Raw genomic sequence first — 23,356 nt, 5'->3', positions numbered from 1 at the left:
TATCCCACCCCATCTAACATCCCATCACAGACCACTGGGCATACTTACCTGCTAATAATCAAAGATCAGTTGCCTAATTAATTGCCAAAATTAGGCTATCCCGTCATACTATCCCCTCCTCCATAAACTTATCAAGCTTAGTCTTAAAACCAGATATGTCTTTTGCCCCCACTACACCCCTTGGAAGGCTGTACCAGAACTTCACTCCTCTAATGGTTAGAAACCTTCTTCTTATTTCAAGTCTAAACTTCCTAGTGTCCAGTTTGTATCCATTTGTTCTTGTGTCCACATTGGTACTAAGCTTAAATAATTCCTCTCTCTCTCTAATATTTATCCCTCTGATATGTTTATAAAGAGCAATCATATCCCCCCTCAACCTTTTTTTGGTTAGGCTAAACAATCCAAGCTCTTTGAGTCTCCTTTCATAAGACAGATTTTCCATTCCTCGGATCATCCTAGTAGCCCGTCTCTGAACCTGTTCCAGTTTGAATTCATCCTTCTTAAACATGGGAGACCAGAACTGCACACAATATTCCAGATGAGGAATAAATTTCAGGTTCAAATCAAGTCTCTGGAGTACATCCACAGCTGAGATGGGTCATTCAGTACTTTGTTCAGAGCTTCAGTTTGTAGCAAGGTTCCTCCAGAAGTAAGAAGAAGGATTGAAGACAAACTGAAGGGGTTTCCAGGGCCTTTTATATTCTTTCTCTTGTGGGTGGAAATCAGTTTTTTCTCTTGTGCAAAATCACAGTAATAAAATGGAGTTTGTAGCCACATGGGCAAGTCACATATCCATGCATGACTCAGTTCTTTTACAGGGAGATCAGCCATTGCTCACATGCTACCTTGAATGTCCCAGGAAGACTTTTCATGTAGATTGCAGTCTCCCAAGGTCCATTGTCAGTTAAGTGTTTCTTGAATGGTCACTTAATCTTCAAATTCCTTTCTCAAGAAGCTGACCAAATGCTTCACTAATGCTACACATTGAGATACAAGTATATAGCCAATATTCATAACTTCAAATAAAAAAAGATACACACATACAGATAGCATAATCATAACCAGCAAATCATTACCTTTTCATAGACACCTCACACAACATCCTTTGTACAATATTTGCTGCAAATCATGGAATCATAGAATATTAGGGTTGGAAGAGATGTCAGGTGGTCATGTAGTCCAATCCCCTGCTCAAAGCAGGACCAACACCAGTTAAATCATCCCAGCCAAGGCTTTGTCAAGCCTGGCCTTAAAAACCTCTAAGGATGGAGATTCCACCACCTTCCTAGGTAACCCATTCAAGTCATTCATCAACCTCCTAGTGAAATAGTGTTTCCTAATATCCAACCTAGACCTCCCACACTGCAACTTGAGACCATTGCTTCTTGTTCTGTCATCTGCCACCACTGAGAACAGCCTAGCTCCATCCTCTTTGGAATCCCCTCAGGTGGTTGAAGGATGCTATCAAATCCCCCCTCACTCTTCTCTTCTGCAGACTAAATAACCCCAGGTCCCTCAACCTCTTCTCATAAGTCATGTACACCAGCCAACTAATCATTTTTGTTGCCCTCCGCTGGACTCTTTCCAATTTGTCCACATCCCTTCTGTAGTGAGAGGACCAAAACTGGACACAATACTCCAGGTGTGGCCTCACCAGTGCCAAATAGAGGGGAATAATCACTTCCCTCAATCTGCTGGCAGTGCTCCTACTCATACAGCCCAGTAGGCTGTTGGCCTTCTTGGCAATGAGGGCACACTGTTGACTCCCATCCAGCTTCTTGTCCACTGTAATTCCCAGGTCCTTTTCTGCAGAACTGCTGCTTAACTAGTCAGTCCCCAGCCTGTAGCGATGTGTGGGATTCTTTCTTCCTAATTGCAGGACTCTGCACTTGTTCTTGTTGAACTTCATCAAATTTCTTTTAGCCCAATCCTCTAATTTGTCTAGGTCTCTCTGGACCCTTTCCCTACTCTCCAGTTTATCTACCTCTCCCCCTAGCTTAGTGTCATCTGCAAACTTGCTGAGGGTGCAATTCATCGCATCATCCAGTTCATTAATGAAGATGTTGAACAAAACCGGCTCCAGGACCGACCCCTGTGGCACTCTGCTTGATTCCGGCTGCCAACTAGACATTGAGCCATTGATCACTACCTGTTGAGCCTGACAATATAGCCAGCTTTCCATACACCTGATAGTCCATTCATCCAATCCATACTTTTTTAACTTGCTGGCAAGCATACTGTGAGAGACCGTATCAAAAGCTTTGCTAAAGTCAAGATATATCGCATCTACCGCTTTCCCCATATCCACAGAGCCAGTTATCTCATCATAGAAGGCAATCAGGTTGGTGAAGCATGACTTGCCCTTGGTGAGTCCATAATTACTGTTCCTGATCACCTTCCTCTCCTCCAAGTCCTTCAAAATGGATTCCTTGAGGACCTGCTCCATGATTTTGCAAGGGACTGAAGTGAGACTGACCAGTCTGTAGTTCCCTGGGTTCTCTTTCTTCTCATTTTAAAATATGGGAACTATATTTGCCTTTTTCCAGTCACCTCCCCCGATTGCCAAGAATTTTCAAAGATAATGGGGGGGAAGAAGGGTGCTACTGTCAGGGTGTCTCCTTCCCCGTTCTCTCTGCTCCTGCCTCTCATCTCCGCAGAGCAGGGGGACACATGACAGGGATCAGGACAGAGGGAGCTTGCTGGCAGCAGCTGCTGTCTCAACTTGCTGATCTACTGAAAAAGGCAGTGTACTTAGAGTGGGGTCAGCATACTTAAAGGGGCAATGCTTGTCTTTCTCTCTCACACACGTGGTGTGTGTCTCCGTCTCCCCCCTCACACACACATGATATGTGTCTCTGTCTCTCTCTCTCTCTCACATACACATGGTGTGTGTCTCTGTCTCTCTCTGCCATGCTGCATCTCCTCCCTCCATCCCTGCTGCCTTGTAGAGTGTTAGGCTACATTAACAATGATGTGTTAACCCTTGAGGGCTCAGCCGAGTGCTAGTTCATTATTTAGCAGTAAGGCATTCCCTGGGAAATATCCCTGCCTCTGACTTCACCACCTCAACCAAGCTTCACATTCATCATTGCTGTGTACAGTATTAAATTGTGTGTTTAAAACTTATACTGTGTATATATATATTCTTTTGTCTGGTGAAAAAAATTTCCCTGGAATTTAACCTAACCGCTAACCTCTCCTCCCCCCAATTTACATTAATTCTTATGGGGAAATTGGATTCACTTAACATCGTTTCGCTTAAAGTAGAATTTTTCAGGAACATAACAACAATTTTAAGTGAGGAGTTACAGTATTATATTCTTCAAATACTATATGACCAATCCATTAGTAATAATAATGGGGATGTGGCTCAGTGCTCTCTCCAATAACTCTCTCCTGATTCTGTTTGAAGGTGGAGCTACTGATCTGAAGCTGATCAACGGAAGCAACCCATGTGCTGGGAGAGCGATGATTAAGATTGGTGAACTGAGTCTCATTCTGTGTTCTACTGTCTCACCTATGAAACATGCTGCAGTAGCTTGCAGACACTTGGGATGTGGTTCTTCAGTTAGTGTTCATAGCGCTGCCCACTTTGGAGAAGATTCCACACCATACTTGGTGATAGGAGATGTTTGCCATGGGAGTGAGTCAACAATCTGGGACTGCAGATTTGAAACCCGGACTATAAAGTCAACATGCTCTCATCCTTTCCATGCTGGGGTGACCTGCTCAGGTAAGAAATCAGCCATCCTTGCCATGTGCAAAAAGGGATTGAATCCAGAGTTTGTTCATTCCGACAAACTAATGTAGAAGTGGCTAAATATGATCAAATCCTGAAATTATTACTCTCATGTTATAGTGAGCAAATCCCTAAGTATTTCCCAACCCAGATATCTTTAGAGTCCCCTTTATTAATCTCACCACAGTTGTCTCAACGCCATATTTTCCATTTTCCTTTTATGGGTTTCAAATTTATTTTGTATATCCAAACTAGGGAAATAATTGATATTTAATAAGCTATTCTACCTACATATTTAAATTGCACCTATCACCATGGCATTGGAGAGTCTATACTGGAAACCTCATAAAATCCTGTTGAGTAATAATGTTTTCAAAGGAAACAGACTCATATTTTTCTCTATGCAGCCATTTGAGAGCTTAGAAAGTATCAGACAATAAGAACTTTTAGTGGCAGAGAGTAGCCAAATCCAACTACTGCGTCCTGCAAGGCATTTCCCACTAGAGTCTTGTCTAACCTCATGTCACTCATCTAATGGTATATCTGTTACCTCCCACAGTGTTTATTCCCAACCACCAGAGTGAAATTTAGATTTTTCATTTTTGGGCATGTTGTCTATGAATGTAAAATGCTACCAAACCGGAAATCACTCTGTCAGACTGGTCCTGGCATTATACATTCATATTGTAGTCATGGAGTACAGGTATAGATGACACAAGCTGCACAGAAGTGAGGAATCAGGCCCTGAATTTTTAGTTCTTGGCCATTGCTCCTTGTCTTCCTCCTTTTCTTTCCGTGTCTCCTTTCTTCCTCCCTGATCTTGTCACTCTCATATTTTCATTAGTTTCTGTGACATTCAGGGTGCAATCCTGACTAGTGAGGGGCCTTATAATGCCTCTCTGCAGTAGCTCCCACCTGGGCTGCTCACTAACAGCCTGCCAGCATGCAGGTAACAACCTGACTATGTGTGTAACTGCAGACAACCAGCCACTTTTGAGTTACACTCTGGCTTTTAACAGCCTTCATATTTCTGCAAGGTGACCCCAAAACACTCCCAGTCATGGATTTTCCCCAAAAATGTATGTTCTGTACTGTCAAGCCTTCTCTTGGACATTCCAGAGATATTTGGTCCATTGTCTCTTTTAGGGATCAATACACAACAACTTGCCACCTTCTATGGAGTTACCCAGACAATTTAACTTAAACACACTGAAGTAGATTCAATTAAAGAAAAAACAAATTCAGTAACTACAAAGAGATTTTAAGTGAGTACAGGTAATGAGGCATAAAAGCTAGAAATGATTACAAGAAAATAAAGAAAGAAACTCTTTGTAGTGCCTAATGTAACAAACTACACTTGATTCAAAATCAGGTCCTCACCACATACTTCTGATGGCATTACAGACCAAACTTTTCAGGTCAGGACCCCTCCCCCAAAGTTCGACGGCTGTTTGTTTTTCTTCTTAGGTACAAAGAGGGAGATGGACAGGAAGAGAGATACTCAGGGGTATTTGCCCTTCACTTATATAGTTCAGCCCCCCTCATAAAATTCTGGCCCGCTGAGCAGAAGGAGACATAGAGTCTAATGAGGAAAGAAGCTTCATGTTGTTTTTTTCACCTGTGTGTTCTGAGATGCAGATTTTGTCTCCTTTATTTTTTCCTCTGCTGTCTGAGGACTCTGCTTACAGCTTATATGTTAAATTGAGGTAACTGCACATCCCTTTGTTTAAGACTTACTTGACCAGTTGTGCCTAATTGGACCACAGGAATTTGAACATGTCCCTTTAACATCATACAGGGGGAGTTTCATAACTTCACACATAATCATGCTACACACATTTCACCATGATATTATTGCCCAGCGAGTTATTAGTTTCAAAATGATACCTCAGAAGGCATATTTTATACAAAGATTATTACAGTAGAGTGTAGGGTGTGATTACAAGGGTGCATTTGGCCACAGTTTCCCTTTCCTGCAGTCCACAGTGTGTCTGCATAGTCTCACTCCTTATAACATTTTCTGATTTATCAGTATCTATCATAAAATGGAGTGATCAGAATTCACCAAATTCCTGTTGTGGTTGTGCAAGGATTGAGTAAAATTGCATAATTACATCTAGTATGGGAAGGGTCTCCTGTGCAATACACCGTCCACTGGACATAGACATATTTTTTGAGTACACAATGTGACAGACAAAGACATTGGCACTTGATGTTGTACTAACTCATGTGGCCTTTCTCCTGAGGTATGGCCTTTTCTCTCCCTGACACTTACTATCACCAATATTTTGAGTGGTTTTCCCCCTCTCCTAGCATAGGTTGGGTCCTGGATTCTTTTTCTTGGTGCCTGGTGGCACCACTCAGATGACTGCTCACTGTACCAGGTACACAAGAGTGCTGTCCTTTGAGAAAATCAGCGCTAATACCACAACCTGGAAAGGAGTATAAAGCCCAGTGCACAGGAAACAATCAAGTGAATAAAACAAATCCCAGCAAAGGAAGGACACATAAAAAATAACAGCATAGCAGTGATGGTAACTTTATTGTGAACAGAAAACTAGGATCAAGGGAAGGAAAAGGTTAAGGTTAACTAATCTATATATAATATAACAGTAACATACCCATCTATGCCATGCCAAGAGTCCTAGACCATTGTGATTATAGAGTTAACTCAACCAATTACCACCCCGACTCTACAGCTAATTTTCATGCAATAATTTAATTGGTTGTAATGAGTCAGTGATACAAGAGGGACAGCATAGATAGTGGGTTCCTTGGCCCAAATGCCGCTGTTCTTCAGAAGTTGATTTGCCACCCATACAACTCACCACAAACTCCCCAAGGAAACTGATACACCCAAAGAAATCAACACAGATTTCCTAGCACAACACAACCCACGCACAAATCAACACAACCACCTACAGAACACACAACAACATCAAACACACACACAACTCCTCACCTTAGCACACACCCCTCATTCACCACCCACACAAATCAGTACAAATCTCCCAGCACAACATTCATACTCACCCACCCTCATTCATACTTACTATAAAACCAGTAACTTGAGTGGCAAAATTGCTGGTCATCTCTAGTAGTAAGTAAGCCTATTCTCCAGAATTTAACACTCATAAGTTCCTCCAAACCCCAGCTGTCTGCCTGGCACCTTCCCAAGGCAGACAGTATGGCTGAGTTTGTGTATCCTGGTATAGTGTGTTCACCACTGCAGCACTGGACAGTTCACACAAAAGTCCCTTTAACTTTTCTTCATCCCTGAATGGGGCAGAATTATGTCCTGGATCCAACCAGGCTTGCTATTCCCTGGTCTGGAATCCTCCTAAAGTCTCAGTTGGCTATCGATAGCCAGTCCCAGACTGGATCTCTCTCTCCAGATGCTGGTGCTGCCTCTCTTTCAGCTTCCAAACTAAAACTCTGTGTAAAATCAGTCTGCCTCATCGCTGGGACTGTGCAGCTGTGGCTTGTCATAGGTTCAGTGGACTGCTCATCCAGATCCCTCATGCAGAAGCCTCCCTGTTGGCCTTGGCGAAGGTTTTTAGTTCCTTCTGTCCTGACCCCGAACTCCAAGCAGGCTGGGAATCGGGTCAGGGGGCTCTAGTAGCCATTAAGCTGTAGTCCTTTAGGATAAGGCTCTCCAGAGGCTGAATCCTGAACTCCAGGAGCTGGCAACGGTAAGTGGGGGTTACACACAAATGAACACCTGCAGGACTCTGTGAGCTGCTAGTGCTGCTACTAGGTGAGCAGGAAGCTGGCAGCTCAGTGATCTCCTGCCTGGCGGGACCCTTTGCACAACTCATGCTCTAAAGCCAGACATGGGCAAAGCAGGAGCTGGTGCGGATCCCAGAAAGAGAAACAGGTGCGATAGATGGAAGAGGAGATTCACGCTCCAGCAGCTCTGGTAGGCCAGGCTCAGATTCCAAAACACGACCTCTGTGCCGGCTAGAGCTGTAGGCGAGGGGTGGGACCAAAAATATCATTCTCTCCTCACAGCTGCAGTGGTACCAACTCTTGCCATTTTGTTTTGTGTCATAGTTTTAAAAGGAAGTTTCTAGCCTTTGTGGGTGGGTTGAAAAGTTTGAACAAGTGACCCCTAAAGGCTCAGAAACAAAAAGCAAAGCAGAAAAAAACCCATGTTCTATTTTCTAAAATCGCGGTGCCTTTCACTACATGTCCCTCTGCACATGCTATCACCTCGAGGATCTCATCTGCAAGAGCCCTGCCCCCTCCACATTTAGTCCCTCTTAGAGCCCAGAGTTGCACACCGTACATACTACCATAACTTAATAATAATAATAATAAATAATAATAAATAAATACATTTGCACCCTTAATTCACACTTGGGGAGAGGAGTGTTCTCGGTTTCCTAAAATAATGCCCATTCTTGCAATTAAAGTTTTCCTCCCCTGATGTTAGGCTCAGACCCATTCATATTGTCAAATCCTGAGGCTCTTACACATTTTTTCTTCTCAGTCTTTACTCTGGTAAAATTTCTTTTGGCTTTAATACAAATTTGCCTTTGTTTTCAGTAAGGACTGAGCAAGAACAAAGTCAGGAGTTTAGGTTGTAGCTCATGGTGAAAGACGGCAAATTGACAGCCAGAGCATAATTATGAAGGTGTTGGTAGCAACTCCACAGTTGTTATTATTAGTTACTTGTATAGCTTCTTGAGGCCCCAGATGAGATCAGAGCACGATGTACTTGGCACTGTACAAATGCAAAGTAATAGTCAGTCTCTGCCTCACAGTCTGAATGGAAAAGACAGACAAAAACCAGAGGAAAAAGTTGAGGCCCAGAAAGGTGAAATGAGTAGTCCAAGGTCAGACAGCAGGCTAGTGGCAGAGCTAACCTGGAGCATGGGGCCACAGAACAAAAGTGCAACCTCCCTCAGGGAATATCTCCAATGCAGAGTGCCCTTACATCAGGGACAGAGCCAGCTAGTTATTCACTGCCACCGCCTCTGTATCAGTATTATTTAATCGCAGCAGCAGGAATAAGGCAGAAACAAGTTTTTACACAACAAATATGCTTCTATCTTACCTAAAGCTTAGCATATCCCTAAAAGCTTAGGCAGGTCCAGCTGCTTAAAAGTTAAGACCCATCCTCCAGGGCCTGTCTCTGTGCCAGTTTGCTCCCCTTGAGCAGTAACTTGACCACTTCCTCTGCCTACTCTTCAGGAACACTCTTTTTATCCATTTCAAAGCATTTTGTTCCAGTTTCCCACCTGGATCTCCCCCCACTTCACTAGCCAACAAGCTGATCGCAGCATGGACAGTGTTAAAACTTCAAAGGTGTTGTCAGGTGTATAATCCTCTGAACATCAGTAAATGAGTTATCTAAAACACTGTCTATTTTCTTGTGGAAACAAACCACCCAGGTCTGATATAACCCTCAGAGTATGCATAGGCAGCAAAAAAGTGTATTCTTAACATGGGTTAGCTAGCCCCCATTAGTTAACTCTAATTAAAATATCAGTGAAAACATGTCAATTTGCCTTTTAACTCAGGTTAGCAGCTCAAATTCAACCTCTGGCTGCCCTAGGCTTGATTTGAACTGCTAATCTGAGGCCAGGTCTATACTACGAGTATAACTACATCATTCATAGATGTGAAAAATCCACATCCCTGAGAGACCTAGTTATACCAACCTTAACCCTCCATGTAGACAGTGCTATGTTGGTGGGAGAGCTTCTCCTGCTGATGTAGCTATCACCTCTTGTGGAGGTGACGTAACTAAGCTGACAGGAGAGCTCTCTCCCTTCAGCTCAGAGTGTCTTCATCAAAGTACTACAGCTGCATCAGTGCAGTTGTGCTGATGCAGCATTTGTAGTATAGACCTGCCCTGAGTTAAAAACTGAACTGGTGTGTCCTCACTGCTATTTAACCCAAGTTAGCTAAACTGAATTAAGAACACACCTCTTCTTGTAGTACCCTTAGTAATTCTGTAGCAGACAACACAACAAACAAACAAGCAAAGCTTCATAAAATAATACAGGCCTCTCTCACATCCTTCACAATTAGTTAAAAACCACTGACAGTAGCGTTCCTATCTAAACAGTGAGACAAATGTCCATATTTCAAGAACAGATATTTAATTACAGGACTTAATTTTTTTAATGTACTCATATCTATAATCCATGATTTCTAAACATTGTTATGAAAAAGTTTGAAAAATATGTCTATCTACTGAAAGGTATAGTGGCAAGTATCGAGTGTAAATGTAACATTCACTGATGGATTAATTGACTCTCTAGGCTACTCACAGCCTCGGCTGGTGGGAGGAGATAATCCCTGCTCAGGACGTGTGGAAATAAGACATGGTGAAACATGGGCTACACTCTGTGATGCACATTTTGATTTCAAAGCTGCCAGTGTTATCTGTAATGAATTAGAGTGTGGAAGAGCTTTATCTACCCCAGGAGGAGCTCACTTTGGAGAAGGACATGGGCTGATCTGGACTGAAGAGTTGCAGTGTGTGGGGAATGAGTCACACCTTGCGTACTGTCCCAGGATATCACATGTAAATCAGACGTGCTCACATGCAAATGATGCCAGTGCCATATGTTCACGTAAGAATTCAGCATGATGCCTTTAAAATCCCAGTGTTGTGTATTCTAGAGTAGGGTGCAACAATAAAACAATGTCAATCTGTAGGGAGCTGGGAAAATAGGTTGCCATCAGCTTCTGGTAAAACTCAAACAATAAGAAAGGGATCTTTCACCCCTGACTTCCTGTACAGAAAGCTGGCTAGATTGTGAGGCTCAATGGGTAGTGATCAATGGCTCCATATCTAGTTGGCAGCTGGTATCAAGCGAATGCCCCAAGGGTTGGTCCTGGGGCCAGTTTTGTTCAATATATTCATTAATGATTTAGAGGATGGTATGGACTGCACCCTCAGCAAGTTTGCAGATGACACTAAACTGGGAGGAGATATGCTGGAGGGTAGGGATAGGATACAGAGGGACCTAGACAAATTAGAGGATTGGGCCAAAAGAAATCTGATGAGGATCAACAAGGACAAGTGCCAAGAAGGCTAACGGCACTTTGGTCTGTATCAGTAGGGGCCTTGCCAGCAGATCGAGGGACATGATCATTCCCCTCTATTCGACATTGGTGAGGCCTCATCTGGAGTACTGTGTCCAGTTTTGGGCCCCATGCTACAAGAAGGATGTGGAAAAATTGGAGAAAGTCCAACGTAGGGCAACGAAAATGATTAGGGGACTGCAGCACATGACTTATGAGTAGAGGCTGAGGGAATTGGGATAATTTAGTCTGCAGAAGAGATAAATGAGGGGGGATTTGATAGCTGCTTTCAACTACCTGAAAGGGAGTTCCAAAGAGGATGGCTCCAGACTCTTCTCAGTGGTAGCAGATGACAAAACAAGGAGTAATTATCTCAAGTTGCAATGGAGGAGGTTTAAGTTGGCTATTGGGAAAAACTTTTTCACTAGGAGGATGGTGAAGCACTGGAATGGGTTACCTAGGGAGGTGGTGGAATCTCCTTCCTTAGAGGTTTTTAAGGTCAGGCTTGACAAAGCCTTGGCTGGGACGATTTAGTTGGGGATTGGCCCTGCTTTGAGCAGGAGGTTGGACTAAATGACCTCCTGAGGTCCCTTCCAAGCCTGATATTCTATGATTCTATGATGCTTAGCGATTTAGTATAAAATTGCTCCAAGTCTCCCTTTTTAAACTCCTTCTCCCTTCTCCCCAGGGCACACAGGGTTCCAGCTGGTGAACGGCAGCACAGTGTGCTCAGGGAGGGTGGAGATCAAGGTTCGTGATGCCTGGGGAACTGTCTGTGACTCACACTGGGATCTATCAGATGCCAACGTTCTCTGTCATCAGCTCAACTGTGGGTTTGCTGTATCAGCTCCAGGAGGAGGGCATTTTGGGAAAGGAACAGGCTTTGTCTGGACAGACACATTTCACTGTAAAGGGACTGAATCCCATTTGGACCATTGCCCTGTGACTGCCCTGGGAGCCTCTCAGTGCTCACACGACAATGATGCTAGTGTGATTTGCTCAGGTAAGTGCAGCAGAAATGCTGGATTAATGACACCTGCCCCTCAGTGTCCAACACTGCCCTCCAGTGCACAGGGAGAGGAAGAATGATCTAGGATCAAGGATTATGCAATGAAATAGAAATCTCTGTATTGCCAAGTTCAGCAACATTGCCTACTAGACTATTTATATGGAAAATACTAAGACTGAACAAGAAGAATAGGAACATTGGCCTCCAACAGAAAGGAGCAGCTAGGACAGAGCTAGAATTCACGAGACTAGTACAGAGAGTGCCCCAGTGGCTGCCTAACTGTACTGGGTAAGATGATTTCGGCCCCGGCTGCAGGAGCTCTCACCCTCACATCTGCCTGTCCCCTGCCCAGAAAATAGTTCTGTCCTGACCCAGCCACCCATCAGTCTGTTCCCTCCCAGGTGCCAGCCTTCAGGTCAGTCCCCCAGCCTCAACTCTGCTCCTCTTCGTGATGCGGAGTGAATCATCTAGTCCAATCCCCTGCTAAAAGCAGGACCAAAACCAACTAAATCCTCCCAGCCAGGGTTTTGTCAAGCCAGGTCTTAAAAACCTCTAAGGAAGGAGATTCCACCACCTCCCTAGGTAACCCATTCCAGTGCGTCACCACCCTCCTAGTGAAATAGTGTTTCCTTATATCCAACCTAAACCACTCCCACTGCAAGTTGAGACCATTGCTTCTTGTTCTGTCAAGAAACAAAGCAATGAAACATTAAATGATTTTTAGACTGGTGTACCCCTTTGGACTTTAAGGTGCACCTTCAACTGGTTTTCTTTAAATTAGACAGTGAAAATGGTCCTTTACCACAGATTGAATGGGCAACATAGAAGCCAATACTCCTTTATTAGGATAAGTTAGGAGGGTGGCCAAAATTATAAAAGAAACTCAGTCCCAACCGTAAGCATGCAGTGGCTGCCACCGCACCATATTTTGGATCTATTAATTCATTTCTTTGTGTTAAAATCAAGACTAACAAACAAAACAAACTATATGGGATCATGTACTAGAGTTTCCCCATCATTAAGAGTGTGTCTCTCGCCATCTCTTTCTCTCTCTTCTATTCTTTCTAGAGATTTTGGCATAAAGACTCACTGGTCACTGATCTCCAGAGCACCTTGGGTTGTTTCCTTAATCACCACAAGCCATTAACGTCCCTTGGCCAAACTCCCTTAGATCAGTCACAACACCCATTTGCCTACTCAGGTGCCATTCTCTGTCTTCAAGGTATTTAAGTCTCACTGAGACCATAGACCTGATTCTCAGTCACTCCATTCCTGCACTTTGGTGGCAGGGAAGGCAGCTTTAAGCCACATTTACATTCTTTATTCTGGTGCCATGTAGGGCCTTGCCCAGACCCTGGTGTAACTAAAAGCAGATTCAGGGCTGTTCTAAGTTGTACTTTTCTCCCCATAGTCTACAAGAGAGAATAGCTGTATTGTTGTGCATTGTGGGCATACTGTGGGCTCACTCTGCTCAAACTGTGAGGATTGTCGAGGAACCCAGGGCACCTAGTGGCCTCTTGCCTCTAGCAAGAGGTTGCATTGCCCATGGTGGATGGGTGTTAGATCCCTAACACCAGCCTGTTAGTCACTCAAACACTGTCTTCTAGGCTATGTCAGCCATGTCTTTGCCTTGCAGATTAACAAGAGATGCATCCTAGTCTCCAAGTCCCTTTGAATCATTCCCCTGTGATATCCAGCCCCTGACACTGGCTACTCACAGAAGTCTCAGATTCCCCAAAAGTGCAATGTGTCCCAGGTTACTGGTTTTAATGTAAACTCCTGTATAACACACAGCACTTGTAAGCACTTATAATAAAACAGGAGAAAATGTATTTAAGAAAGAAATTTCACTAAAAACAAGAGAGAGTGATGAAAACAAATGGTTACAATAGAAAACAAAATCATAAAACACAACCTAAGGCCTACACTTATCAACAGTTACCTTTCCTATCTAAAAAATAGGTTTTCCGGAAAAGTTAAGTCTGTTGCAGTGCTATCTGGCTTCACAGGAATCAGGATCCAAACTTGAACAAACACACCCCTGCTCCAAAAAGTGTCTCCTCAGTGACAGGATCCAGAATGCCTCTCCCACTCTGTGTTACACTGAACCAGTCTTTTGTCTGTATTCATAGGCAGGATGATTCCCTGCTGTTGTATTGTTCCTTTTTTTTACCTCTGTATTGGTTTTGATTGTTTGCAGTTGTCTCTGATAGTTTTCCATTGATAGTCTGGCAATGGAGCAATTGAGCCTTGCATTACCTCACCGGCTAACCAGGGAGGGGTGACAGCTCCTGCCTGCTTGAATGGGCTGTCACTGAAACCTGTTAGCCATAGTGACTAACTTTTACTGCCAGTCTGTAAAGTCTACATTCAATATACTTCCATGATTCCTTAAATGTTACCTACACATACATCTCATAATGGTTCTGAGTCATGATAAGTTACGAGCTTTCTGTAGATATTTAGCTGTTACCCCTTATGGATAAATTCCCTACAGGATGTATGTTCGGTATAGTGAGTTTGTCAGGTCTGAGGACAGAATTTCAAAAGACTGGGGAGCCTTTGCCAAGGGATCTCTGTGTCTCACACACCACTGCCATACATGATCACTACCTCCTTGTGACACATGCAGATGCCTGTATCAATGCAATGATTTGAATATGGGTCATTTAATTCACTGAGCTACTATAATTTGTATTGTTCCTAATGTGCACAGTCTATTACCCATCTCTCCTGAGCCCAGGTAATTCGGAATCACTCAGACTGCTGAGTGGAGCGAGCCGGTGCGATGGGAGAGTTGAGATTTCCCTCCATGGTGTGTGGGGCAGAGTGCTGGATGACCAGTGGGACATGAACGATGCCAGTGTGGTGTGCAGGCAGCTCCAGTGCGGAGTTGCTGAGAAAGCTTATAACCCCCCCAAGTCTGGGCGAGGAACGGGCCCTGTGGGGCTGAGAAGTGTCCAGTGTGCAGGAAATGAGACTCGTCTGACTCTCTGCAACATCTCCGTATTTGAGACAGCCCAGGCAGGAATTACTGAGGATGTCGGTGTCGTTTGCTCAGGTGACTTACTGTAAACATTTTACAAACAGCGTATCCTTGTCCAATAGGAATATGACCCACCCCGGGGTCTTCCTCCACCCCACCTTGTGTGAGATCTCAAACAGACATGGATTTGAGGTTCATATTATGGACCGTCTCCAGTCAAAGTGTGTGTGTTATATGCAGAAACAAGAGTATAACTACATTAGCAATCAAGTGCAGATGCAAAGCAGCAATTCAGCAATTCTGCACAGTCCAGCCTGTGCACTGAATGAGGCAGAAGGTCTGTGAAAAGGATAGTATGTGATCACATAATCCACATCTGTATCATAATACACACGCACAAAGAGCCCATATTAAGGTTGAATTAGCAAACGTAAATCTATATCCTAACTTTTGACAGCTTGAATCTGCAACCCAAATAATGTTTTTTTAAATGTAGTTTTATGTGAAATTTCCTATGAAAAAGAGAAAGGTAAAACCAAATTCTATTATATGCACCCTACCACTCACCTCCCCCTGTGACTCCTCAGTGGGGTTTGACCCCTACTTCATACCTTTGGGACTGGAGCCCAGATTGCTGCTACTATTTAACCTGCAGAACTAACAATATTAGCTAGCAGCAGGAGAAGGCTGTTATCCAAGAGTAGGGATGGGTTGCTGGGTCTGCATGATGGTTGTGGGGAAATCCAGCCCTATATGGCTCTCTCTCCCTCACCTTCAAAATTGGGGGAACTCCCATTCCATATATTACCCCAGTTTGTGTGATTTTTCTGTTGGACCAGTGCTGAGCAAGCAGGATGGCTGGGGGAAATCCACTCTGTGTCTCTTTTAGTCCATAGCCAGGTTCTTGGGCTTCTAGTCCCATGTTCTGCCCTCAGAGTTTGGGGTGTGGTGGTAAATGAGCCACTGAGGCCAAGTGCTGGGTTCGGGGATTTACAGAGGAGTGGGCAGGAATCCAGTCCTACTCTCTTCCCCTTCTACAGCTGCTCTGGTAACTCTATGCTGGTCACAGTACAGTGAATGCTGCTGGTGTTGCTTTGATGTTAGTTATTAGAGGGGTAGCTGTGTTAATCTGGATCTGTAAAAGCAGCAAAGAGTCCTGTGGCACCTTATTGACTAACAGACGTTTTGGAGCACGAGCTTTCGAAGGATGAATACCCACTTCGTCAGATGCATGTAGTGGAAATTTCCAGGGGCAGGTATATATATGCAGGCTTGTGTGAGATCTCAAACAGACATGGATTTGAGGTTCATATTATGGCTTGCCTGCATATATATACCTGCCCCTGGAAATTTCCACTACATGCATCTGACGAAGTGGGTATTCACCCACGAAAGCTCGTGCTCCAAAACGTCTGTTAGTCTATAAGGTGCCACAGGACTCTTTGCTGCTTTTGATGTTAGTGTTAGCCTGGCATGGGAAGGGTCAGTGATTTTGACAGGCTGCCAACATTTTCCTGAGGAACTCAAATGAGAGAAGGGAAATGGCAATTTGAACACTGTATATCTTATCCAAAGCTGAATAGAGTTTCATGGGACAAAGAAAAGGCAGTGCTGTAGCCACAGGAGATTCCCTCTGCTGAATAGTCAAGACCTGTTGCAAACAATAGAAATGTGAGAGCTCAAAGAAAGATCACTAAAGCCCGGACCCACAAAGGGAAATAGGCATTGCAAAACATATCTTTTAAGAGCTTAGAAAATCACAAGAATGACGTGATTTACAACATCTGAGTTAGGCACCCTATACAGTGAGCGGGAATGAGATAGACGCCTTAGAATGGGACTCACAAAAGTCAGCTCACTAGGCAGGGAGCCTTGTAAACTAATCAATGGGAGAAGCTAGTGAGAGGGGTGTGTCCTAAACTCTATCCCTCCCACAGAGACAGGCACCTACACAGCAATTAAACATCTGTGATTGGTCCAGGTCAGGTGTTGCAAGGATACCAGAGCCTGGGCCTCAAGCCAAGCCCAAAGGTCTACACAGGAATTTTTAGCCCTGAAGCCTGAGCCCCATGAGCCTGAGTCAGCTGACCTAGGCCAGCTGCAGCCATGTCACAAGTCTTTTATTCCAGTGTGGATGTACGCTAAGTCTGAGCTACAGGGAGGCACCAGTCTCAGATTGTGCTCCAGGAACTGGGGGAAGAGAGGCATTTCTGTGCCTAATTCTGGTCCAGAGTCCGATCTGGTAGACATGCTCAGAGGACACCTAACTCAATGAACAGCAAAAGGGAGCGTGAGGAGGAAGGAAACAGAAAAGCAGAGTGCCACTTTTATCTCAGTAGTTAACACACTCACCTAGGATGTGGGAAATCCCCAGTTCAAGTCCCCTCTTTCCCTGATGAGGAGGAGGGATTTGAACAGAGACCGCCTGCCTCTAGGATGAGCATGCTAGGCAATAGAATGATTCTTTCTCAGCCCAATTATATTTATTTAATTAAAGTGGAACAATGTCAATGAGAGAGAGATCCACATCGGGATGTCTCATAGCCCACCGATGAAAGCCCTGTCCTGAGTGGCAGTAGATCCCTGGAAATAGATAACCTTAATTCTGCCCTGTAATTACAGGGCAAGAGAAGGAGGGATAGCTCAGTGATTTGAGTATTGCCTTGCTAAGCTTAGGCTTGAGGGGGCCACTTAGGGAACTGAGGTAAAAATCTGTCTGAGGATTGGTCTTGCTTTGAGCAAGGGGTTAGACTTGATGATCTCCTGAGGTTCCTTCCATCCCCAATATTTTATGACACCATACAATAGCTTCCATTTATGGTTAATTCATAATGGTATTTGCTATCCCAAAGTAGATTAAACAGATTTCATATTTTCCCCTCATGGGGTCAAGGGAGTAGGATCAGGCAGGGGTGTTCACGGGTGTGCTTCTCAGAACTCAAGTGAGTCAGAAACCAGAAATCCCATTCCACAGGAAACTGGGAAATTTTGATTTTTTTTTCCCTCCAAATTAAAATTAAAATTTGAAATTTCATACAAGCAAAAATTCCAAAATTTTGTTTCAGAAAAATTAAAACATTTTGTTTTGACCCCATTGCCTTGACTTTTATGTTTATTATAATTGTAATATTACATAATGGAACATAAAAGTAGAAATGATAAAGCATAAATGAATCATTTCAGCATTATCAAAACAATAGGTTTTGATAATTTTGATTTAAAACCGAAAAAATCAATACAATTGTTGCAATTTTGTCAAATCATCATTTTCCAATGGAAAATGTTTCTGTCTGAAAAATTCAACTAGTTCTTCTCAGAACCATACTGGGAACCACTCTCCTCCCCTGGCTCTCCGATATGATGCCTCTATGCATGCAGCCTAGAGTAGACAGCTTAGTTTCTTGCAGTTGTATCACATTGCACACATGGGTGGCTGGTGATCTGGCCGTTGGGGGGAGGCTAGCCCCCAGCCTCTCCCGTTGTGCCCAAAGCCCCTTTCTCCCTCCCCTTGTGCCTAAGGCCCTGCCTCTTCTCTTCTACCCCATCACCCCTAGGAGCCCAGAGCATCCCTCCATGACCTCCAGCCCTAGGGCCAGGGAGCGGAGGGGCAAGGTCGCAGCCTCAGTGCTCCAGACAGCCAAGTGGTGTGGCTGCAGCACCTCCAGGCAGCCAGTCCCATAGTGCCAGGCTGTGTGGCTGCAGCGCCCTCAGCCCCAGTGCACTGGGCAGTGCGGCCCCAGCACCAGCCAGCCAGCTTGGGACAGCCAGGGCAGAGCACTGCGAACCGCAGGAGGGAGTCTGGCCTGGAGGTGCAGTGCGGGCAGAACCACGCTAGGCTGTTTGGGGAGGCACAGCCTCCCCCTGCCTTTGATACTTGCTGCCCATGACTGCAGATTCATATCTATTCTATTTTCCTTTCTTGCCACTAGGTCTCTTTCACTTTTGCTCCTTCTCAGCTGATCCCAATGATTATATGTGCTTCATATTATTTTTCCTCAAACATATTCACTTCAATTTTCCTGAACTGAATCTCATTTTGATTTCCTTATCCAAGGGCCATATAGCAAGGGTGGCTAAACATACTGGCCCACTGAGCCACTGTACGATGGGCTTCAGAAGTTGGAGAGCCAGAGCGCACCTGTCGGGAGCCAGGGCTTGCAGCTTCAGTCCCACTCCTGCAGAAGCTCTGAGCCTTGGCAGGTGCACCCCACAAGGCTGAGGTCCCGAGACCCGCCTCCCTGCTGGACAGAAGCTCCTACCCCACCACTGCACTGCAAGGCAGAGGTCCTGAGCTCCCCGCCCCGCTTGGTCTGGTAGGCAGAGAAGGGAGGGTAGAAGGGGCTTGCGAGCCATAATTTAAGAGTAAAAGAGCAGCATTTGTCTTGCGAGTCACAGTTTGGCCACCCCTGCCATATAGTGTCATCAGGATATAAGCACAATTCCCCTTTGACTTTAGTGTGGGTTTATACTTAAAAGTTAATAGTATAGAATGGGGCTTTATATTTTTGCTTATGATTTGCCACTTTTCAATGTTCACAGTCTCTCTCGGTTTTGTGTAATCTGAGACTTTCACTATACATAACACAGTGCCATTTTATCATTGCATTTTGTGTTCAGCCCTGCAGCGATCACGTCCTAGCCAAAATCATATCTAAGTCAGAATGCTGAATGCTGAAAGCTTGATTTTGTGAGAAACTTTATCATATGCTTTACTAAAATAAAGAGTTATTACATCGATTGTATTCTTATCATCCATTGATGTGATAGCTATTAAAAAGCAGTATAAGGTACTTAGCATGACTTGTTTCTTCATAAAGTTCAGCTGTAAATGGCTTATGGTTACATTGGATTCAGGATAGGAATACGAATTACAGGACTGTAGTAATCAGGATCACTTGTCTTTCTTACATAATTGTTAAAATAAATTGGTGCCATATTTGCTTTCCTCTAATCCGCTAGTACCTCCTAATTCTTCAGCATTTACAAACATAATTATTAGTACTTAAGGAAACTTGTGAGCTAATAATTCCTCGAATGCCCTCTAAGCTTATTTTCAAATACATGTTTGAAAAGATGTGTGTTTTAAAGGCACAACTGGTTCTGCAAATCCACAGACTCTCAGCTAGTTCTTTCTCCTAGGAGAAAGCATTCGGGATTAAGCCTTATTCCCTTCTGCACTTTTAAGATCTCTTTTCCATGCCTTAATCACTTTCTAACTCTGCAGACTTCTCTTTATGTTTCTTGTTAAAGATAGACTTTTAAAAGCATTTGACTATTTCATCTATTGGAGCAGTGTCAATGATTTGTGTGGAAGCTGTTCAGTTATCATTATATTACATATTACTCATTGGGATTCATCCTTGTAGGGAGCAGGCAGATCAGGCTGGCGAATGGGCCAGGTCGCTGTGCCGGGAGAGTGGAGATTTATTACAATGGCACTTGGGGAACGGTCTGTGATGATTCCTGGGACCTTCCAGACTCCAATGTTGTTTGCAATCAACTGGGATGTGGACACGCCATCGATGCAACTGTCTCTGTTCATTATGGGCAAGGATCTGGGCAGATCTGGCTGGATGATGTGAACTGCTCTGGGAATGAATCTGATCTCTGGGACTGTCCTTCCAGGGGCTGGGACCAGCACAACTGCAGACATAAAGAGGACGCAGGAGTTCTCTGCTCAGGTCTGTTCTGTGAATGATCTCAGGAGTTTGGTTACCAGGGGATTTAATGAAGTATATGGGGGTTTGAGGAGAGAGATGAGGAGAACAGAAAGTTTATCTCTCTTTCCTTTTCTCTGTCTGTCTTTCTTCCTGATCTATCCACCTGAAATGGTCACCATTAAAAAGTCTATACTGACAACAGTTAATATCAAGGAGTACTGGAAATATTGCGTTATTACCTTAGCTTTAGAACATGTATTAAATTCTGGATCTTGGGTAACACTGTGTGTAACTGTTGGTGAATGGTGTATTTTAAATAACAATTCCATTGTTAATATGTCTGTCACTGGTCTCCAGAAAAGTCTCTCTGACTCGTGAAATTTATCTTGCTTCTGTAGAAGAAGAATGTGCAGGTTTGGTAGCAATCTCAGGGATTCAGCCTTGAAACCACATTGTGTTTCAGAATCCGAAAATGTCACAGCCAACTTCTGCATTTCCTTCTAGAGTTCACAGATCTGAGGCTGGTGAGCAACAGTGACTGTGCTGGGCGGCTGGAAGTTTTCTACAATGGGACATGGGGCAGTGTTTGCCACAGTCCTATGGATGCAGCCACCAGGGCACTTATATGCAAACATTTGGACTGTGGAGACAGTGGGATTCTTGAAAAAGACTTTACATATGGAATAGGCTCTGGCCCGACTTGGGTGGATGGTATTCGGTGCGATAAGCAGCACAGTTCCCTGTGGGAATGCCCATCAGATCCATGGAATCAGCAGTCATGTAACAGAGGACAAGAAACCCACATCTCTTGTGAAGGTAAATAGTAAACTATTTGTACTATATAAACACTCAAACCACAAGTCTAACTTGCTGACAGGTTTTGATATAATTATGGTATTTTATATTTTCACTATATTTTATGAAATACATAGTTATATTCTTTTAACATACTCAGCAATGGCACAAACTTGTTTTCAGTTTCTGAGGTTATAGAGATAGGAATGTAGTCTGTTAATAACAAACATGGAAATCAATTATTAAAAAATACACATTACGCAGAATGATCAGTTGTGACCTAATCCAACACCCAGTGAAGTAATCAAATTGTAGATTTTAAGGTCCAAAGAGCCTGCTAAAATAATTGAATCTGGCAGGCCATAGAGTATTAACCAGTAATTTCTGCATCTAGCCTATACATTCTGGTTTAGCTACAGCATGTCTTTTAGAAAAACCTCTCATCCTGAATTAAAGACTTCAAGTAATGGAGAATCCACCACAACCTGTGGTAAAATGTTTCAATGGTTAATTATGGTGACTGTTAAAAAAACTGTTCTGAATTTGTCTAGCTTCCACTTGCAGCCACTGGATCGTGTTAGGCTTTTGTGTACTATATAAAAAAGCTATCTGCTCTCAGAAATCTTCTTGTGTAGGTTCTTAAACACTATTAACAAATAAAGCCCTTCACTGCCAAAGTGAGTAGGCAGTGTTTCATACTCCACTTCAGAGCTGCAAAAACTGGGATCAGAATCTTGCTGTCTGCTGTGGCAAACTCAAGTGTCACCCATACAAGAACACTGCTTTCCGGAAAGCATTATTGACCCCATTTTATAGATAGAGACCAGACATAAAAACTGTCTCAAGGAGTCTGTAGTATAACAAGGCACTGATGGCAAATCACTTGCAAATCTAGGCCAATGTCTTAACCTCAAGACCACCTTTTTCACCTGTTGACTTCCATGGGTATTGGATCCGTCCCCTAGTGAGATCCAGTAAATGTTATCCACTAAATACTCCTGGGGGAATTCTGCACCACTGCGCAATGCAGAATTTTGCAGAAATGAACGTTATGCGTACAGCATTGGCTTTCCCCCCACAGAAATGGGTTGCAGTGCTGCTGGCCACCACTAGAGACCACTGGACACAGCAAAGCCCAGCTCGCACATAGAAGACACTACTGGGGGGAGGGGAAGGGAGCTAGAGGGTTCCCAGGAACTGCAGTTCCCAGCACTTTCTGCGGGAAGAAGACGTCAGCACACAGGAAACTCCACACAATCCTGGGACTGAGCATCAGGCTCTTTCTCCCTTTGGATCCCTGGCTTTGAGGGGTAGGGAGGAGCAGGTGTCTGGGCTGTGGGGGGGCATGGCTGAGCTCTGAGGGGAGAGAGCATGTATCTTGGCAAGGGGGGCCACCGCAGCTGGGCTTGGGGAGGGAGAAGGTCTGGGTATCTGGGCCAGGAGACCCCTGCGGCTGGGCTCTGGGTGGGAGGGGGTTTGGGTGTACTGGCTGGGGGAAGGCTGTGGCTGGCCCAGGGGGAGAGGGGTTGTGGATGTCTAACCTCCCAGCTAATGTCTAGGGGGCGGCGAGGGGGCAGAGAAACAGAAACTGGATTGTCATAGGGGTTTCTTTAACTCACTGCTCCTGGGGGAATATTTGTGTGTCTGTATTGTTACAAACATACTTGCTGACAGATATTTGAAATAAATTACCAAAATAATTGAAACTGGCATGATTATATAGTGTTATTTTGAAAAATAAAATTTTGCTGAATTTTAAAATATTGTGCACAGAATTTTTAATATTTTGGTTCAGAATTCCCTCAGGAGTAGACTGAAGAACAGTAGTAGTGTGGTTTTATGGTTAAAAATCTTCCTGGGAATAATGATCAGAGGTCTGGGCTGTGAAGTCCATCGACAGGTCTGTATCTGAAGCATTATTTACATTACTGTAACACCTAAAGTCCCCAAGGCCTCAATGCACCAGGCATTGTAAAAACACAGACTGAGAAAGGCACTGCCATAAGAAATTTACAGCCGAGACAGACAAGGCAGGTGGGAGGAGATGCAGAGGGACATGGAGATGAAGTAACTTGCCCAAGGTCACACAGCAGATTGAGGGCAGGGGCAAAGATAGAACACAGGTC

The 23,356-nt window shown here is 44.0% G+C and overlaps 1 protein-coding gene across 7 annotated transcripts in view; it reads left to right on the top strand.

Annotated features, from left to right (window-relative positions):
- The window catches only part of LOC127046322 (antigen WC1.1-like), a 60,567-nt gene that overhangs the window by 19,717 nt on the left and 17,494 nt on the right, over positions 1 to 23,356 (top strand). For 4 of the 7 annotated variants that reach the window (XM_050943241.1, XM_050943234.1, XM_050943224.1 and 1 more), the window contains exons 3-8: positions 3,413 to 3,733; positions 10,012 to 10,326; positions 11,469 to 11,783; positions 14,533 to 14,850; positions 20,142 to 20,456; positions 20,940 to 21,251. In XM_050943241.1, coding sequence (XP_050799198.1) covers positions 3,413 to 3,733; positions 10,012 to 10,326; positions 11,469 to 11,783; positions 14,533 to 14,850; positions 20,142 to 20,456; positions 20,940 to 21,251 — 1,896 coding nt within the window. The remainder of the gene's footprint in view (positions 1 to 3,412; positions 3,734 to 10,011; positions 10,327 to 11,468; positions 11,784 to 14,532; positions 14,851 to 20,141; positions 20,457 to 20,939; positions 21,252 to 23,356) is intronic. The other 3 variants (XM_050943246.1, XM_050943255.1, XM_050943261.1) reach the window with 3 other exon arrangements.

This window comes from Gopherus flavomarginatus, chromosome 1 (assembly GCF_025201925.1).
Source record: "Gopherus flavomarginatus isolate rGopFla2 chromosome 1, rGopFla2.mat.asm, whole genome shotgun sequence".
NCBI classification, from domain to species: domain Eukaryota; kingdom Metazoa; phylum Chordata; order Testudines; family Testudinidae; genus Gopherus; species Gopherus flavomarginatus.
The sequence above is the reverse complement of the archived record's forward strand: the minus strand, read 5'-3'. Positions and strand labels throughout refer to the sequence as shown.